This window comes from Rattus rattus, chromosome 7 (assembly GCF_011064425.1).
Source record: "Rattus rattus isolate New Zealand chromosome 7, Rrattus_CSIRO_v1, whole genome shotgun sequence".
Lineage (NCBI taxonomy): Eukaryota > Metazoa > Chordata > Mammalia > Rodentia > Muridae > Rattus > Rattus rattus.
This window is the reverse complement of record NC_046160.1, coordinates 86457979-86477968: the sequence shown is the minus strand read 5'-3', so window position 1 is coordinate 86477968 and position 19990 is coordinate 86457979. Positions and strand designations below refer to the sequence as shown.

General features: G+C 42.6%; 1 protein-coding gene across 1 annotated transcript in view; it reads left to right on the top strand.

Moving 5' to 3' along the window:
- Positions 1 to 15530: 15530 nt before the first annotated feature.
- Rtn1 (reticulon 1) overlaps positions 15531 to 19990 on the top strand; it is a 204224-nt gene continuing 199764 nt past the window's right edge. Inside the window, exon 1 of the mRNA XM_032907922.1 lies at positions 15531 to 16170. Within this exon, the coding sequence (XP_032763813.1) occupies positions 15930 to 16170 (241 nt within the window). The 5' untranslated portion in view covers positions 15531 to 15929. The remainder of the gene's footprint in view (positions 16171 to 19990) is intronic.

Below are 19990 nucleotides of genomic sequence, written 5' to 3'. Positions count from 1 at the left end.
GGACCCAGGAGCAGCCTCTCCTGGGTCCATATGAAAAAAAAAAACTATGAGAATCCCTTTGTCTGAGATTAGTCCTATAAAGTCCATTAACCAGTCATCCAGGGCTTCCATAATTGCAGTTTTAAGTTAGGAAGAAAAGGAGTTCTTGCGACTCTCTGAGCTGTCCAGGGTTCTGACCTGTACACAACACTGCAGTCTCTTTCCTGACCTTAGTCTTCACATAGCATATTGCATTAGACGCTGAATTCTTTGGATATAGTTTGTGATCATTGATCCTGGAAGACATTTTTAGCTCACCTTTATCTTTATTGATCCAGATTCCTGTCAATAGAATACAGTATCTTACCAGAAAATCAATTCTATGGTCTCAAGACTTATATGGGAGGGAATCACTAAGCATGGGGTCAGGTAGATGACATAGACCTTAGTGGCATCTGCCTTAGGCATGTAACTTTGAAGAAGTCTTTGAATTTTTCAGAAATCTGGTTTTCTTGCCCTCCTTGGACAATAAGATGTGGAAATGATGGAAATACAGCACAAAGAAGATTCTGAAACATGTGAGGGAAAAATCCCTGTCTTCAAAGAAAGCACGGAGGTGGGGTGGCACAGTGGAAGCCAGGCTGGACCATAATGGCTGCATCTACACCCAGATTCAGTGCTTTAAGTGAGTTCACTCCAACATCTACCCCATCTGTGAACTGCTGGAACATGTGAAGGAGCTGGTCCTGGAGAACCAGAGCTGCAGGATCACCATGACCCTGGCAACAGCAGGCAATTTGAAATGAGTCTCAGCGATGGTCCAGTATTTACGGTGCTTCAGAAACCAGAAACCTTGAACCAGGCCAACAGTTCATTGCAATGAATACCTGCATGCAATATCCCTCTGGCAAGTATATGTGTGACACATGATGCCACTATGATGAACAAATATTCAGTGGAGAGGTGGGAAAGTAGGGGAATAGAGTAGTGAGTGAGCATGAAAAAGGTGGAACCAGACACATGTTGGTAGTGACAGGAGTGAAAGAAGATGGCGAAGGACTCAGTTTTCTTTATGCAGCTGGCCACTGGGAGTTTTGACCATGCTCCAGTGAGAGAGCATATGAGTGATGCAAAGTCAAATTGTTTTTCTTTTCTCTCCTCCTCCTCCTCCTTCTCTTCCACCTCTTCTCCATCCTCTTCTTCTTATTTGGGGGGGAGGTGAGTCTCAAGGGTTGGAGGTGGACCTGGGAAGACTTGGAGGAGAGTTTGCTTGGGGTTTATGGTGTGAAATTAAAAAATAATCAGCAAAAATCTTATGAAGGAAAAATAGTAAGCACAAGACTGGAAGGCAATCATAGAAAGAAAAATTACCCACATCAAATATACAAATAAACTAAAATGGGACAAAGTACTAAATCTTACCTAAACCTAAATCTAGATCTTAAACTGTGAAAATCTTATAAAGAAACATAAGTGCATATTATGGTCTTATGGCCTACACTTATGCAACAATGGCTAATATGGCCCCAAATAATTTAAACAAAAAAGAAAGGAAAATTGAACATTTATGTTAAAAACAATAAACACTTTTGTGCTACAATGAACACCATCAAGAAAACTTTAAAAATCCTGAAAACAGGGGGAAAATTTAAAATAAAACATGGATCTTACAAAGGATTTATATCCAAAATATATAACATCTCTTGTAATTCAATAATAAAAGGACAACCCAGCTCAAGAACAGGCAGCGATTCTGCACAGACATTTTGCCAAAGAAAATATGCAAATGGCTAATGAACACATGAAAAGATGCTCAACATCAAGTGCCAGAGAAAGGCAGTCAGAACCACAATGTGATAAGAGTTCTGTTTTCATCATTGGCCTCATCACTGTGCTGAAATGTTTGGTGTAAGCAATGTAAGGAAGGAAGCTTTGTTCCGACATCGTTCTAAGGTTACTGACCGTCATGGCAGGGAAGACATGACAGCAGGGCAGGGGGTGACTGGTCACATGTGCCCACGGTCAGGAGGCAGAGAAAGATGAACGTCTGCATGCCCCACTCTCCTAGCTCCTTCTTCCATAGCCCAAGACCTCAGCCCATGGAGTGTATCACCCATGGACATGCCAAAGGTTTCTTTCCACCATGATTCTAAAATCCATCAAGTTGACAATCAAGAATAACTATGACTGGATCCTGGCACACAGTTCCCTGCTCCCAAACCCCATGGGAGAGAGAGCTCATTGTCCAGACATGTGGGCAATCCTGAGACTGCAGGGCAGGAGAGACCGCCACTTCTGCCCACCTTTGCCTACATCCCTGGCCCAAGAGGAAACTGTAAAGGGCCTCTGGGAACAGGAAGATAGGGACAGTCTGCAGGAGCCCTGCAGTCCAGACTGCGCCCGGACCCAGTCAAACAGCTCCCTGCACCCAAATCCCGTGGGAGGGAGAGCTAGACCTTCAGAGGGGCAGACACGCCTGGGAAACCAGAGGAGACTACTCTCTGCCCACATTTCTGACTCTAGAGGAAAATGCCTAGCATCATCTGGGTCCCCTGTGCACAGGGATCCAGGAGAAGGAGGGGCAGGCCATTCTGGTTGCTGACCTCACAAAGAGCTGAAACCCAGCCCTGAGAAGCAACTTCAGGCTTGAGACCAGCGGTAAGACCAACTTTTCTGCTCCAAGTGACCTGCATGGGTGAACTCAGGACACACAAAGGCAAAATTCCTCTGGACCAGATACTTCTGGTTTCTAGCTGGCGCCCAAACCTCACTGATCCCAGCCCACAGCTCCCTGCTCCCAAACCCTGTGGAAGAGAGAGCTTATCACTCAGACATGTGGGCAATCCTGAGACTGCAGGGCAGGAGAGACCGCCACTTCTGTCCACCTTTGCCCACATCCCTAGTCCCAGAGTAAACTGTATAGGGCCTCTGGGAACAGGAAGATAGGGGCACTCTCTGCCCACATTTCTGACACTAGAGGAAAACAACTAGCACTATCAGGGTCCCCTGTGCACAGGGACCCAGAAGTAGGGGCAGGCCCTTGTGGCTGCTGACCTCACAGAGAGCTGAAACCCAGCCCTGAGGAATGACTTCAGGATTGAGTCCAGAGGTAAGACCCACTTTTCTGCTCCAAGTGACCTGCCTGGTGAACTCAGGACACACGCCACGGGAACAGCTGAAAGTCAGTTTCAGGAATTACTACACGCCTGAAAGCAGAACACTCTGTTCCCATAACTGGGTGAAAGAAAACAGGTCTAGAGCACTCCTGAAACACAGACCTATAGGACGGTCAAGCCACTGTCAGAAATAGCAGAACAAGGTAACACCAGAGACAACCTGATAGCAAGAGGCAAGTGCAGGAACCCAAGCAACAGAAACCAAGACTACATGGCATCATCAGAGCCCAATTCTCACACCAAAGCAAACACAGAATATCCAAACACACCAGAAAAGCAAGGTCTAGATTTAAAATCAATTTGGTCATGATGATGGAGGACTTTAAGAAAGACATAAAGAACTCCCTTAGAGAAATGCAGGAAAACACAAGTAAACAGGTTGAAGCCCTTAGAGAGGAAACACAAAAATCCCTGAAAGAATTACAGGAAAACACAATCAAACAGGTGAAGGAATTGAAAACAGAAATAGAAATAATAAAGAAAGCACAAAGGGAGACAACCCTGGATATAGAAAACCAAAGGAAGAGACAAAGCCATAGATACAAGCATCACCAACAGAATGCAAGAGATAGAAGAGAGAACCTCAGGAGCAGAAGATTCCATAGAAATTATCAACACAACTAGCAAAGATAATGTAAAACGGAAAAAGCTACTGGCCCACAACATACAGGTCAAATGGGATCTCATAAAACTACAAAGTTTCTGTAATGCAAAGGACATTGTTGTTAGGACAAAATGGCAACCAACAGATTGGGAAAAAATCTTTACCAATCCTACAGCTGATAGAGGGCTTATATCCAAAATATACAAAGAACTCATGAAGTTAGACTACAGGGAGACAAATAACCCTATGAAAAATGGGTTCAGAGCTAAACAAAGAATTCACAGCTGAGGAATGTCGAATGACTGAGAAGCATCTAAAGAAATGTACAACATCTTTAGTCATAAGGGAAATGCAAATCCAAACAACCTTGAGATTCCACCTCACACCAGTCAGAATGGCTAAGATCAAAAACTCCAGCGATAGCAGATGCTGGTGAGGATGTGGAGAAAGAAGAACACTCCTCCATTGTTGGTGGGATTGCAGACTGGTACAACCATTCTGGAAATCAGTCTGGAGGTTCCTCAGAAAATTGGACATTGAACTACCTGAGGACCCAGCTATACATCTCTTGGGCATATACCCAAAAGATGCTCCAACATATAACAAAGACACATGCTCCACTGTGTTCATTGCAGCCTTATTTATAATAGCCAGAAGCTGGAAAGAACCTAGATGCCCTTCAACAGAGGAATGAATACAGAAAATGTGGTACATCTACACAATGGAGTATTACTCAGCTATCAAAAACAATGACTTTATGAAATTCATAGGCAAATGAATGGAACTGGAAAATATCATCCTGAGTGAAGTAACCCAATCACAGAAAAACACACATGGTATGCACTCATTGATAAGTGGATATTAGCACAAATGCATGATTTACGTTAGATGCATAGAACACATGAAACTCAAGAAAGATGACCAAACTAAGGATGCTTCACTCCTTCTTTAAAAGGGGAATAAGAATACCCTTAGGAGAGGATAGGGAAAAGTTTAGAACAGAGGCAGAAGAAACGCCCATTCAGAGCCTGCCCCACATGTGGCCCATACATATACAGCCACCAAAGGAGACAAGATGTATGAAGCAAAGAAGTGCAGGCTGACAGGAACCGGATGTAGATCTCTCCTGAGAGAACAGCCAGAATACAGCAAATATATAGGCGAATGCCAGCAGCAAACCACTGAACTGAGAACGGGACCCCCGTTGAAGGAATCAGAGAAAGGACTGAAAGAGCTGAAGGGGCTTTAGACCCCATATGAACAACAATGCCAACCAACCAGAGCTTCCAGGGACTAAGCCACTACCCAAAGACTATACATGGACTGACCCTGTGCTCCAACTGCATAGGTAGCAATGAATAGCCTAGTAAGGGCAGCAGTGGAAGGGGAAGCCCTTAGTCCAGCCAAGACTGAACCCCCAGTGAACGTGATTGTTGGGGGGAGGGTGGTAATGGGAAGAGGATGGGGAGGGGAACACCCATATAGAAGGGCAAGGGGAGGGATTACGGGTATGTTGGCCTGGAAACCGGGAAAGGGAATAACATTTGAAATGTAAATAAGAAATACCCAATTTAATAAAGATGGAAAAAAGAGAATAACTATGACTACTCCATACTCATTGAAATGGTTGCAATTTTAAAATGAAATATGAAGAATGTGAAGAAATTGCAACCTTCACACACTACCAATAGGTTTGTGTATTTTTGGTGATGTGTAGGGAGTGTTTTTAAGCACAGTGATGGAATGTATCAAAAGAATACTTTTATGATTATTATTTGATATCTAGAAGAAGTGAAATTCAAGAATTTCCATAGCCATAGATGCTGTGGAGGTCCAACATGACGGAAGTCCCTTGACCCTAGATCAGCAGGAGTTGTCTAGAATGTCTTTGATTCTTCATAATTGTGTCAGTCCTTTCTTGGGATGAGAACCCAGCAATGTGTCCAGCTAGTCAGTTTCAAATAGCTATTTCCCATTCTTTCCATTCTTGTTCTTTTGTCAATTTTCTTTTAACGTTCAAAACCTTGTCATCAAACATTGTCTTTCAATTTAATAATCTCTTGGTTTTTGAACAGGAATAGCCCCTTTGGTTTTCATCCTATTTGTTTCTTTAAAAGATTTAGTTTTATATTTATGTGTGTGAGTGACGGCCTGTGTGTAGGTGTCCTCAGAGCCCAGAAGAGGGTGCCAGTCTCCCCAAAGCTGGAGTTACACACAGGTGACTGAAAGGCACCCTACCCTGGAAACAAAACCCAGGCTCTTTGCCCAATCAGCAAGTGCCCTTAATCACTGAGCCATCCCTCTGGCCCAGCAATGATTTTCCCTTTATTGAATATAAAATTTGTCCTTATATAATATAGCCTGATTATAGTTTTCTCCTCCCTCTACTCATCCCAATTCCTCCCCACCTCCCCTCATGTGGTGATTTGAATACCTTTCCCCCATATGTTCATAGGCACTGATGACACTATTAGGCCTTCTTTAAGTAGGTGTGGCTTTCTTGGGGGAAGTGTGCCACTGGGGGTGGGCTTTGAGCTTTCAAATGCTCCAACCAGGCCCAGTGTCACTCTCTCTATTCCTGCTGCCTGCTGATCTAGATGTAGGACAGTTGACTCTTTCTCCAGCACCATATCTGCCTGAGTGACACCATGCTTGTCTGTCTGCATGCCACCATACTTCCTGTCATGAAGATAATGACCTAACCTCTGAGCTTTAAGCCGGCTCCAATGTAATGTTTTCCTTTATAAAAGTTGTTATAGCCGTGGTGTCTCTTCTTTGGATCAAGATGGGCTCCTTCCCCAGCACCATGTCTACCTGGATGCTGCCATGTTTCCCACCATGATGACAATGGCCTGAACCTCTGAAAATGTAAGCCAGCCTCAGTGAAATGCTTTCTTTTCTTAGAGTTGCTATAGTCATGGTGTCTCTTCACAGCAATGAAACCCAAGCTAAGACACCTCCCACCTGGATCTACTCCTGTTCTCTCTGTTCGATTAGAAAACAAATAGGCTTTTAAGGGATAATAATACAACACTATACAGTACTGTACTATACTATACTATACTATACTATACTATACTATACTATACTATACTATACTATACTAAACGCCAAACTAAAGCATCAGATTTGGGCAAAACTTGGAGAGGACCTTCCTATACCAAAGACACTAGCATGTAGGGCGAAGGCTCTATGTAGTCAGGTTGACTTTATCATGGTCAGTGAGTTGTATAGACAATGTCTTCAGGAATGGGACCTTGCCTTCGGTTTGTGGGGCACAACCTATAGTACTGGAGATAGTCTGACTGTTTGAGGATTCCCAGGGAACCCTTTTGGCCAAAATCTCAACTACATGGAACCCAGCCTGGTACTAGAAACTTCATTTGGTGACAAGGGATGACCAACTAGGACTCTTTCTCCTCCATTATTTGGTGATTGTAGATTGCCTTTATATGTGTATATAGTTTAGAAAGCTTCTACTGTACTTTTCCTCAAACGGCCCTTAAGTTAAGCTGTCTTTCCCCATGTTCCCTCCCTTGATTCCCTCTCTCCTTTCTCCTTCTCACTTGATCCAACGGTTCCAGCCGTCTCATCCATCTACACATATCCTATTTCCCTCCCCTAATGAGCTCTGTCACCCCAGTCCCTCACTCTATACCTAACCCCTGTGGTTCTATGGATTGTGGTTTTGTTATTATTGACCTAACACTTGGTATCCACATATAATCAAATGCATACCATATTTGTCTTTCTGGATGTGGGCTATCACACTCAGGATGACTGTTTTTAGTTCCATCCATTACCTGAAAAATTCATTTTTCAGTATAATGAGTAATACCCCATTGTGTAAATGTACCACGTTTTCTTTATCCATTCTTCTGTTGAGGGACATCTATGTCATGTGTGATTTCTGGCTATTATGAATAGAGCAGCAATAAACATGGCTGAGCAAGGTCTCTGGGTTGATGAAGCATCTTTTGGACATATGCCCAAGAGTGGTATAGCTGCATCTTGAGGTAGATCAATACCCAATTTTCTGAGAAGGCATATTGATTTCCAAAGTGGCTGTACACAATTTGCACTCCCACCAGCAGTGAATAAGTGCTCCCCCCCTTCTAATCCTCCCCAGCATGAGCTGCCACTTATATCATTGATCTTGGCCTTCTGATGGGTATAGGATGAAACCTCAAAGTGGTTTTGATTTGCATTTCCCCGATGACTAATGATGTTGAGCATTTCCTTAAGTGTTTCTCAACCATTTGTGTTTCCTCTTTTGATAATGCTCTGCTTGGGTCTGGACCCTATTTTTCAATTAGGCTCTTATCTTGAAATTCGGTTTCTTGAATTCTTTATATATTTTGGATATTAGTCCTCTATGATGTTTGAAGCTGGTGAAAATTGTTTCCAATTTTGTAGGCTTCTACGTGGTCCAAGTGATGGTGTCCTTTGCCATGTAGAAGCTTATCAGTTTTGTGAGGTGCCATTTATTGATTGTTGATATTAGTGCCTGTGCTAATGATATGTTCTGTTCAGAAAGTCTTTTCTTTTTTCTTTTTCTTTTTTTTTTTTTTCGGAGCTGGGGACCGAACCCAGGGCCTTGCGCTTGCTTGGCAAGCGCTCTACCACTGAGCTAAATCCCCAACCCCAGAAAGTCTTTTCTTGTGCAGTCTATTCCCCGCTTTCTCTTGTGTCAGGTTCAATATGTGCTTTTATGTTGAGGTCTTCCAATTATTTGGAGTTGTATTTTCTGCAGGGTGATAAGTATGAATCTACTTGGATGCCTCTACACAAAGCCATCCAGTTTAATGGGCACCATTTGTTGAAGATGCTGCCTTTTTTACACTATGTCTTTCTGGCCTCAGAAAATTCATGTATTCAGAGGTGTGTGGATTTATGTCTAGGTCTTCAATTTAAATCAGTTCATTTTATGCCTGTTTTAGTGCCAATACCATGCTGTTTTTACTACTATAGCTCTGTAATACAATTTGAAGTCAGGGATGGTAATACCTTTAGCAGTTCTTTTATTATTCAGGATTGTCTTAGCTATACTGCTTCCTTGTGTTTCTATATGGAGCTGAAATTGTCCTTTCAAGGTCTGTGAAGAACTGTGTTGGGATTTTTAAGAGGATTCCATTGACTCTATAGATTGCTTTTGATAAGATGGCTATTTTTACTATATTAATCCTACCATAAGAGGTCTTTTTATCTTCTGATATCTTCCTCAATTTCTTTCTTTAATGACTTCAAAATTTTATCACGCATGTCTTTTTGCTTGCTTGGTTAGAATAACCTAAGATATTTTATATTATTTGAGGCTATTGTAAAAGGTAGTGTTCCCCTGAATACTTCCCCAGTCATTTGTGATTTGTACATAGGTTGTCTACTAATTTTTTGTGAGTATCGATTTCATTCTAGATACTTTGCTGAAAGTGTTTATCAGCTGTAGGAATTTCTTGATGGAATTTTTAGGAAGATATATATTATATATATATATATTATATGTAGATATATATATGATCATATTTTCTACAAATAAAAATACTTTGACTTTTTCCTTTCCAATTTGTAACACCTTGATCTCCATCAGTTGTCATATTGATCTAACTAAGACTTTAAGTACTATATTGAATAAGTATGGGGAGAATGAACAACCTTGTCTTCTTCCTGATTTTAGTAAAATTGCTTCAAGTTTCTTTCCATTTAAGTTGATGTTGGCTATTCAGCTTGCTGTCAACTGTCTTTATTATGTGAGGTATGGCCCTTGTATCCCTGATCTCACCAGGACTTTTATCATAAATGCTGCTGGATTTTGTCAAAGGACTGTTTCTTGTTTGTTTGTTTGTTTGTTTGCTTGCATCTAACGAGATGATCATGCACTCATTTTTTGTTTGTTTATATGGTGGAGTACATTTATTGATTTACATATGTTGAACTATCCTTTCATCTCTGGGATGAAGCCTACTTGATCATAGAAGGTGATCTTTTTTGATGTGTTTTCATGTTCATAAGAGAAATTGGTTTGTAATTTTTTTTAAAAAATTGATTATTTATGAAGTCTGAGTATCAGGGAAACTGTTGCATGTATTTCTACGCTCAATCTGCCTTGAGCTCCTAGAGGTGACTGCACTACCAGCCCCTCCCAGCTTCCCTTGAATTAACACACACACACTCACTCCTTTTCTATTTGCCTTCTGGGCACAATTGCTGCTACTACTATCTCCCAGCTGGAAAATCTTGCCCTTACCAGTTTCTTATCTCAGTCTCTCCCACCTGCCTTAAACTTCAGTTGCTAAAGTCTCCTGACCACCTGCCTGTGGGAGCAGCCTGTGTGGCCACTCCATTTTGAAATCTCACATGGTTTCCTGGTTCTCCTGTCTCCAACACATGGCAAACTCCTTTTACTCCCTTGCATCACCTACCTCCAGGAACCTGGAAATTCTGCCTCTACCTTCTACTCAGTAATTGGCCAATGGCTTTCTTTACTGACAGGTCAAGAACCAATTGGGGAACAGGACCTTAGCATCAAACTGCTCCCTACAGGCAAGTATGGCCTCATACAATAAATTGATCAATGTTTCTTCTCTTTATATTTTGTAGATTAATTTGATAAGTATTGATGTTTAATTCTTCTTTAAAAATCTGATAGAATTCTATGCTTCTAATCCATCTGGCCCTGGAGTTTTTGGTTTTAAGACTTTTAATAATTGCTTCTATTTCATTATGAGTTAGAATCTTAAATTCAAGAAAATTATCCATTTCTTTTAGATTTTTCAATTTTGTAGAGTAAAGGTTTTTAAAGGATGCCTTTATTATTCTCTGGATTTCCTTGGTGTTGTTGCTATGTTTCCTTTTTTGTTTCTAATTTATTTAATTTAGATATTCATTTTGCCTTTAAGTTAATTTGGAAAGGGTTTGTCAATCATCGATTTCTTTTCAAAGAATCAACTCTTTGTTTCATTGATTCTTATAGCAGGACTTTCTGTGGATCTGTCAAGAGTATAAATACAGGCATGGAGACTCTATAATACTGTAAAGCTCAGGCCTTTTGCTGGGACAGTCTCCAGCTAGCTCATCTGACTTAACTGGACAGTTCTAGCCTATGACCTGCCACACAGCTAGCTCTGTACCTCTCTACTCTGCTGCAGTCTCTGTCTGTGCCACTTCATACACCACTCAAATCTGTTGTGTCATTTTCTTCCCCTTTGTCACTCTCTCATCCCAGAAGTTGTGCTGCCCCAATGGCCATCAGCTCTTTATTGTGACCTCAGAAGTGAGACAACCTCTGATACAACTCTAGATCACCTTTAGACAAATGAGAAAAGATGGATATTTACAAAATAGAAAACCCCAATGATGGACCATAGAAATAACAGTACCAAAATCCTGACAACATTTAGTTCTCTGTAGGCACAGAATTAACAATTGAAAACACAGAAACACAGCTTGTTTTGTGTTGCTCTTTTTGTTTCTATTTTATTAATTTCAGTCTGGAGTTTGATTATTTCTTGCCATCCAATCCTAGTGGGTGTGATTTCTTCTTTTTGTTATAGAGTTTTTAGAAATGTCATTTGCAATAACTCCAACGTGGAAATGACCTAAGTTATCTGACTGATATGAGTGAGGGAACAGAGGCATATATACATCTCTGTAATTTACTGATCTATAAGAAGCAAATGAAATATGGATGCACCACATGTGAGCAAACACAAAAAGTTATGAAAAGAAAAAAAAATCAGCCACAAAGGGCCACATGTTGTCTGAGTTCGTTTATATGAACCTCTCAGAAGAAGTAAATCTAGGAAACAGAGTATACTTGACGATTGCCTGGGGCTGATGTTGGTGTCAGGTGGGATGGGGGAATGGCCGCTAATGTATATGGAGTTTCTGTATGGGCTGCTGTCATATTTTAAATTGCTTGTGGTGGTGGCTATAAAATTCTATGAAGACTCTAAAAATCACTGAATCAAATACTGAAGTATTTCTTTTAGTGAGTTAAATCTCCATAAAACAGAAACAAACAAGTTACTGTGAGGTTCATAGAAAACCTGATCTACTAAGTCGTCAAATAATTTAAAAGGTAAAATCAGTATTAGTATATATTTTTCCTGAAACTAAAAATAAAAAGCACGTGTGTGAATATTAAATGAGATCTATGTGAGTATAAAGAATGAAGTTAGCCAAAGGCAACTTACCTCTGTCAGGTGTATTCTGGATGCTTCTCAAGCTCAGTATGCCTTAAAAATTCTTTTATTCTCTTCAGAGCATGAAAAAACAGACCCTCCAATTTTGCATTCTTGCGAAGACTGTTCTATACCTTGGGTGAGTAAAAACATACCAAAAATGTGTACACAACATTCTTAGAAGCACTATCTCTGTGTTATAACTCAAAAATGGGAATAATCTGATAAGTGGGTCATAAATTAAGATATACTATATAATGGAGTAATATTAAGCAATGAAAATGGAATGAAATACAGACTTGTTACTTCAAAGATGCCCCCTTTTGTAAGTATTGCAAATGAAAGGAACTTTATGTTTTTGCTTAAGAGTACTAATTAAAGCTAGATTTGATGGAAAGCAGTAAGCTCTCCTTGTCTAATTCCTACTGGAGGTCACTAGAAACATCTGCATTTCATACCTTTGGGTGACAGATGAAATATACCAGCAGCTACTCCCTCTGTGTTTGTTCCAAAAGTGCTGGTGAATCTGCTAAGTGCTGGGGGTGTCTCCTGGACAACTTTATAGTGTCAACCTAAGTATTGTTTTACTGCAGTCATAAGTGGAGAATCCTTTCCAGCAACTCCGGTAGCTTCTACATTATCCAAAAGTGAAAAGCACACTCCCAAAATAATCTGGGTGCTACCTAGACAAATTAGGTTCTGAGTCAACATGATTCACAATGGCTTTTTGATGTATTGAGGCACTAGACTAAGTGTCATGTGAGACAAACGCCTCACTAAGTCAGAGAGGGTGACTTCACCATTGCATTTAAAATGGCCTGTGATGTGAGCGATTCTGAGGGTAAGTGTAAACAGAGGAGGAAATACTGGCCGCCATTGCCTTCCTTGCCTGGCTGTAGCTATGTTTACTTTTTCTAGAACCTCTCTCCTACAGGATGTGAATATGGCCCACAATGCTTTCTCTACACAGCACTTCCAACAGCCATCACATAATAACCAGTGGATCCTGTTGTCTACTTCTGAAACAAGCTATTTGGCTCCTCATCAGATTCCTTTTATTGGACACAAAACAAACAAATGAACAAACAACAACAACAAAAACCCAAAGACTCAACTCTTCTGAATCATCTCAACATTCGGAGAAGGCCTTAAATGCTCCGGCCCTGTTTTCTTTCTCTCAAAAGCATTTTAGAACAACTTGTAACTTGTAGTAACTATGCTAGTCCTGGAAGCCTATCACCAATGACATGCTCTGTCCATAAATCCTCAAGTCAGCGACTTCATAAGATCATCGTAAGGGATGAGCAGGTGACATGACAGCCTATGAATCTTCTTAAATCACAACATAAACTTGAATGCTTTTTTCCCCATAGAAGATAACTTCTAAAACTTCACACATTGAGCCTGTAAGTGAAGATAATTGTGAAGAACACTCCATTGAAACATGATGCACACCCTTTTGAAGAACCCGATTCACTGTTTTTTGTCTCTCTGTCTTGCTGTCTCTCTCACACTGGGGATCCATCCCAGAGCCTCACACATCCTAGCTCAGTTCTATACTTCTGAGACACAACACCAGCACACCATCTCTCTTTTCAGAATAATCTATCAAAATGAAATTGTCTGTTCCTATAATGAGTAAAGTATAAATAGATTCAACGGGCTATTTTCTCTACATAGTCTCCAATGAGAGTATTGATTGGTAGCTGATGAAATGGGTCAGATCCATTTAATGATGAACATTACAGCCATATCCCTATGTCTACTTAACCATAAGGATACAAAGAGGTTTGCAGTTAACCAAGTTTTCCAGTGATTCGATTCTTTAGTGTTTCTCAGAGAAACAAAGTATCTGTCCCTCTCGTCATAGTGCCTCAAACTCAGTGCTCCTTATTAGCCATGTAAATATTTCATTTGAACTTCCAGTGTTCTTGGCATATTAATAATGAAACGGTGAGAAAGTTCCTACCTGGCATTCTTGGTATATTAAGGCATTCTAAACAGCATATCGGAATAACACATTCAAGAACCTTCCCATTAAGATCCATGGAAAACAGCAATGAAATAAGACTTTCAAGAGACCTAACTAAGTAGGTGTTTATTTTCTCGTAAGTTAAAAAAAGTTATGATGATTCAGAATAACTAAGATAATTTTTATAGCTTTATTAAATAACTGACACACATTGAATCACACACATACACACATGACTTGATTTTTGTCACATGCATACAACTGTGATGCTATCTCACCATGAAGATAATGAACATATTCCATAAAAGTTAAATTTTTTAAAAGTGATGTGTGTGAGAGAGAGAGGGGAGAGAGAGAGAGAGAGAGAGAGAGAGAGAGAGAGAGAGAGAGAGAGAGAGAGAGAGAGAGGAATTGGAGTTACAGGCAGGTGTGAGCTGTTGGATGTGGGTGATGAGAACCAAACTCAGGCCCCCTGGAAAAGCAGCAATCACTCTTAAACGCTAAGCTGTTTCTCTGGACTCAGGAAATAATTTTGAATATATTAATACTGAAAAGTTTGGTGACTGTGAGATCACACACATTTTCCTCCAATTTATTGTTACCTTTTGAACAGTGTTGTACTACTAGAACAAAAGGTTACACTGAATAAAGACTTTTCCATTTTCATAATTTTTAAGAGCATCCAAATGTTGATGACTCTGGCCTTTGAATTTACAGCTAGTTGTGACTCTCCTAATATGCGAATGGCAGCTGAGAAGCCTACACAACCTCTCTGCATACAGCAGCACAGATGCCTCCCCCTTCGTAGAGTAGGACTAACAGGTAACTGTTACTCTTCTACACTGATGCTAGACTTTAGCTAAGACTTAAAAGAAAGGCACGCACATCATTTTACAGTTCAGGAACCAGTAAGACGGCGTGTTTGAAAAGAAAGGTCTAAAATTGGGAATAGCGTATGCAGGTGAGTCACCTTCACCCTCAACAAGGATTTTCCATTATATCGGGGAGCACAGTAAGGGGTGGGGGTGGGGTGGTGGGAAGAAGACATTTCTGTGAACATCCACTTCTCAAATAAAACAGATTGCCCATCAGCCTGTCCTTTATGTGGCTTTCGGTTTAATGTTTCCAAGAAGAGGCACAGCCAAGTTTTGTGTGTGTGTGTGTGTGTGTGTGTGTGTGTGTGTGTGTGTGTGTGTGTGTGTGTGTGTTTTGTTTTCTGGTTTTTTTGTTTGTTTGTTTTTGTTGTTGTTTGCTTTCAGTACTACTTGGGACAGGTCTGGAAAGCATTTTTGCGTGTCCCATCTGAGGGCCCATTCCAGTATGCTGTTTTGTTGTTACTGTTTTTGTTTGTTTGTTTGTACGGGTTCTGGGAACTTGAGGATAAAGGATTTATCCTCCACGTTGCAGATCACCAGGTTACGGCTCAGGCCAGTGTCCTTTCTGCCGCTAACCCTCAGAAAGGTTGTCTTGAGATTCACTAGTCTCGCTTGCTGTCCTAGAGTCCCAGGACTCCAATCTGGCTTTAACTTCTTATCTAGTCAAGCTGCAGCCCGTACCTGCTCGTCCTCTCTGTGTAATTCTTCCCCAGATAAAGGGTAAAATCAAGTGGGTTTGGCACATCCCTTAATCAGAGCCTGCCATTAGCAGGCCCGGGGCTGACGTGCTTTAGGGAGGACTCGGACCAAGCAGGCCATTTTCACCTGCGTAATAACAGGCTTGGGAGTAGCGAAGCAGCGCAGGCACAGCGAGCTGCCTCTGGAGCAGGGGAGGAGCGCAGGCGGCAGCCGCCCCGGGGCCCCGGAGGAAGAGGAGGGGGAGAAGGAGGAGCCGAAGCGCCCAGAACAGCAGCAGCGTCTCGGCCTGAGTTGCAGCAAAAGCAGCGACGGTGGCGCGGAGACTCTGCAGCCTCCTGGAGCCCGGAGTCCCGGTAGGGACAGCAGCAGGGAGCGTCCGCGTCCCTAGCCACCTCACCCGGGCCTTGCCAAGCTACAGTCGCCCAGCCTGGGGCATAGCCAGTCATGGCCGCACCGCCGGATCTGCAAGATGAGCCACTGTCTCCGGCTAACCCCGGGTCCCAGTTGTTCGGGGGCCGGGGGGAGGGGGAGGACGAAGAAGCGCCGCCGAAGGGGGCCAGACCAGCGCAGCAGGATGGGGAGCCCGCCTGGGGGTCCGGCGCTGGAGCTGGGGTAGTGTCGTCGCGGGAACTGTGCTCCGGCCCCGCCCGGTCGCCTCCCGTCGCCATGGAAACTGCATCCACAGGTAAGCCGGCCCGCACCGCGACCCCACAAATAGAGGCCGGGACGTGTTTTTTGTGAGTCCCCTAGTCCACAGCTTTCCTCTATGTCTTCCTGGCCTGTTTACCTGGGGGCGGGGGAGAGGGGGGACCAACCCCAGCAGGGGTTCGCCTGGGGCTACTGTAAATATTAGCATACTGGTGGAAAACAGCAGGGTGCTGCCAGCGGCCAGGAGGAAGAAGGCTGTTGGTCCAGTTATTTCATTATTTCTCTAGTTTCAGACATAGACATTCTCCTCGTTGGCTAGCCTGGCTTCTGCTGCGCCCCGGAACAAGTTTTTCCTTCTTGCCAGGGGCCTCAGGGCGGGAGTGACAGGTTGTGATGGTTTTCTGGGGCGTGTTTGCGCGTAGAGTGCTCCAGGGGCGACAGCAGCGTAGACAACTGAGCAGCGAGTGGGCCCACCGCCTCAGGACCCTCCCTCTGGGTTAGGGCAGCGGAGTACAGCAGAGACTTTAATTTTCCCTTTCTTTTCCCTCAAGGAATCACCACACCCTACTCCTTTCCAGTTCTCCTCCAGCTCAGCTCTTTCTCCCGCGCAGAAAACAAACCCCCATGAGTCCCAGGCTTAATTCCGGAGGGACAGCATTGTTAGGAGGTTGGGAGTTGGTTGTAGCCTTCCTTCTTTATGTCCTAGCTGCTCTTTACCTGAATCTATCAGAGTATTGAAACTTGGAATCCATAAATGTGAAGGTCCTAGCTGTAGATTTGGAGTGCTGGGGTTGTGGCCAGAGATCCAGGCACGTTTACCCAGCAGTCTGAACTGTCTTTGCGTTCGAAAAACTGCTTTGCGTTTGAAAAACTGCCAGTGGTTCGGCCTCTCTTCCCCCTGACTTGCCCTTCACTGAAAATCCTTGCCTGGTGGAATCAACCCTAGGGCCGTGGCTTGTCCTGGCTGTTGGAAGCTAGAGACAGACAGGCACCACGGGGAGGGGTTGGCTACTTGGTTATTGCTGTTTTCAGAAGAAATACTGTAGGGGGTGGTGTGTTGTGCTGTGGTCTGAGAGGCTCTGCTGTGCTGGAGTGGGAGTTGTATAGTTTTGGTAATGTAGTGTGAGGCCTGGGTAGTGGGTGTTACTGGAGGAGGGGACGAGGGTGGGACTGGCATGTGTGTTCCTGGCAGCTGATTTAGGGAAACCCCTTTCTTAAGCCAACCCCTCTCGAGGGTTATGAGGAGTGCCTCGGGTTGTCTAAACTCTGCTCCAGAACAAACATGATTTAAGCCAGTTGAGGAGATTTGGAGAATGTCTTGGATACTGGGAGGAAAAAAAGTAGGGTCCAAGAAATAAAAAGAGAAACAAGTGAAAGAAGGAAGGGGAGGGAGGAAAGGAAGGGAAGACTTAAATGTGAAAAGACCCAAAGGTTGACAACCCCATTTGTCATATATTAATTGTAACGGGTTATAGGATTTAAACCAAATAATAGTTTCCTGGTTGCCCTTACAACTTCTTGTGTCCAAATGAAGAGAAATTAAGACTCGTAACCGCAAGAGCAAAACGCAAACGATAAACCTAAAACCGTTGTGCATGTAGCCTTCCTTGCTGAGGGTGGCTCACAGGTCGGAACCTTTATCTGCCATACTCAGAGTAAATTCTTCGTATATAAGGTTTACCTACCTCCTGTTAGGGTCACTGAAGACAAGCAAGCAAGGAAAAGAAATTTCATGTTAGGTTGCATGCACTAAAATGCATCAAATGGATGAAATATGCACACACACATATTATGCAATACAATGTTTCGATAGTGATCATGTCTTTTTTTTTTATTAACTTGAGTATTTCTTATGTACATTTGCAAACATCCCCTTCCCTCCCCCCTTCCTTATGGGTGTTCCTCCCCACCCTCCCCCATTGCCGCCCTCCCCAGACAGTCTAGTTCACTGGGGGTTCAGTCTTAAGCAGGACCCAGGGCTTCTCCTTCCACTGGTGCTCTTACTAGGATATTCATTGCTACCTATGAGGTCAGAGTCCAGGGTCAGTCCATGTATAGTCTTTAGGTAGTGGCTTAGTCCCTGGAAGCTCTGGTTGCTTGGCATTGTTGTACATATGGAGTCTCAAGCCCCTTCAAGCTCTTCCAGTTCATTCTCTGATTCCTTCAACGGGGGTCCCGTTCTCAGTTCAGTGGTTTGCTGCTGGCATTCGCCTCTGTATTTGCTGTATTCTGGCTGTGTCTCTCAGGTTCGATCTACATCCGGCTCCTGTCGGTCTGCACTTCTTTGCTTCATCCATCTTGTCTAATTGGGTGGCTCTATATGTTTGGGCCACATGTGGGGCAGGCTCTGAATGGGTGTTCCTTCAGTCTCTGTTTTAATCTTTGCCTCTCTCTTCCCTGCCAAGGGTATTCTTGTTCCCCTTTTAAAGAAGGAGTGAAGCCTTCACATTTTGATCATCCGTCTTGAGTTTCATTTGTTCTAGGCCACTAGGGTAATTCAAGCATTTGGGCTAATAGCCACTTATCAGTGAGTGCATACCATGTGTGTCTTTCTGTGATTGGGTTAGCTCACTCAGAATGATATTTTCCAGTTCCAACCATTTGCCTACGAATTTCATAACGTCGTTGTTTTTGATAGCTGAGTAATATTCCATTGTGTAGATGTACCACATTTTCTATATCCATTCCTCTGTTGAAGGGCATCTGGGTTCTTTCCAGCTTCTGGCTATTATAAATAAGGCTGCGATGAACATAGTGGAGCACGTGTCTTTTTTATATGTTGGGGCATCTTTTGGGTATATGCCCAAGAGAGGTATAGCTGGATCCTCAGGCAGTTCAATGTCCAATTTTCTGAGAAACCTCCAGACTGATTTCCAGAATGGTTGTACCAGTCTGCAACCCCACCAACAATGGAGGAGTGTTCCTCTTTCTCCACATCCTTGCCAGCATTTGCTGTCACCTGAGTTTTTGATCTTAGCCATTCTCACTGGTGTGAGGTGAAATCTCAGGGTTGTTTTGATTTGCATTTCCCTGATGACTAAAGATGTTGAACATTTCTTTAGGTGTTTCTCAGCCATTCGGCATTCCTCAGCTGTGAATTCTTTGTTTAGCTCTGAACCCCATTTTTTAATAGGGTTATTTGTCTCCCTCGGTCTAACTTTTGAGTTCTTTGTATATTTTTGGATATAAGGCCTCTATCTGTTGTAGGATTAGTAAAGATCTTTTCCCAATCTATTTGGTTGCCGTTTGTCCTGACCACAGTGTCCTTTGCCTTACAGAAGCTTTGTAGTTTTATGAGATCCCATTTGTCGATTCTTGATCTTAGAGCATAAGCCATTGGTGTTTTGTTCAGAAATTTTTCCAGTGCCCATGTGTTCCAGATGCTTCCCTAGTTTTCTTCTATTAGTTTGAGTGTGTCTGGTTTGATGTGGAGGTCCTTGATCCACTTGGACTTAAGCTTTGTACAGGGTGATAAGCATGGATCGATCTGCATTCTTCTACATGTTGACCTCAGTTGAACCAGCACCATTTGCTGAAAATGCTATCTTTTTCCATTGGATGGATTTGGCTCCTTTGTCAAAAATCAAGTGACCATAGGTGTGTGGGTTCATTTCTGGGTCTTCAATTCTATTCCATTGGTCTATCTGTCTGTCTCTGTACCAATACCATGCAGTTTTATCACAATTGCTCTGTAATACTGCTTGAGTTCAGGGATAGCGATTCCCCCAGAAGTCCTTTTATTGTTGAGCATAGTTTTAGCTATCCTGGGTTTTTTGTTATTCCAGATGAATTTGCAAATTGTTCTGTCTAACTCTTTGAAGAATTGGATTGGTATTTTGATGGGGATTGCATTGAAT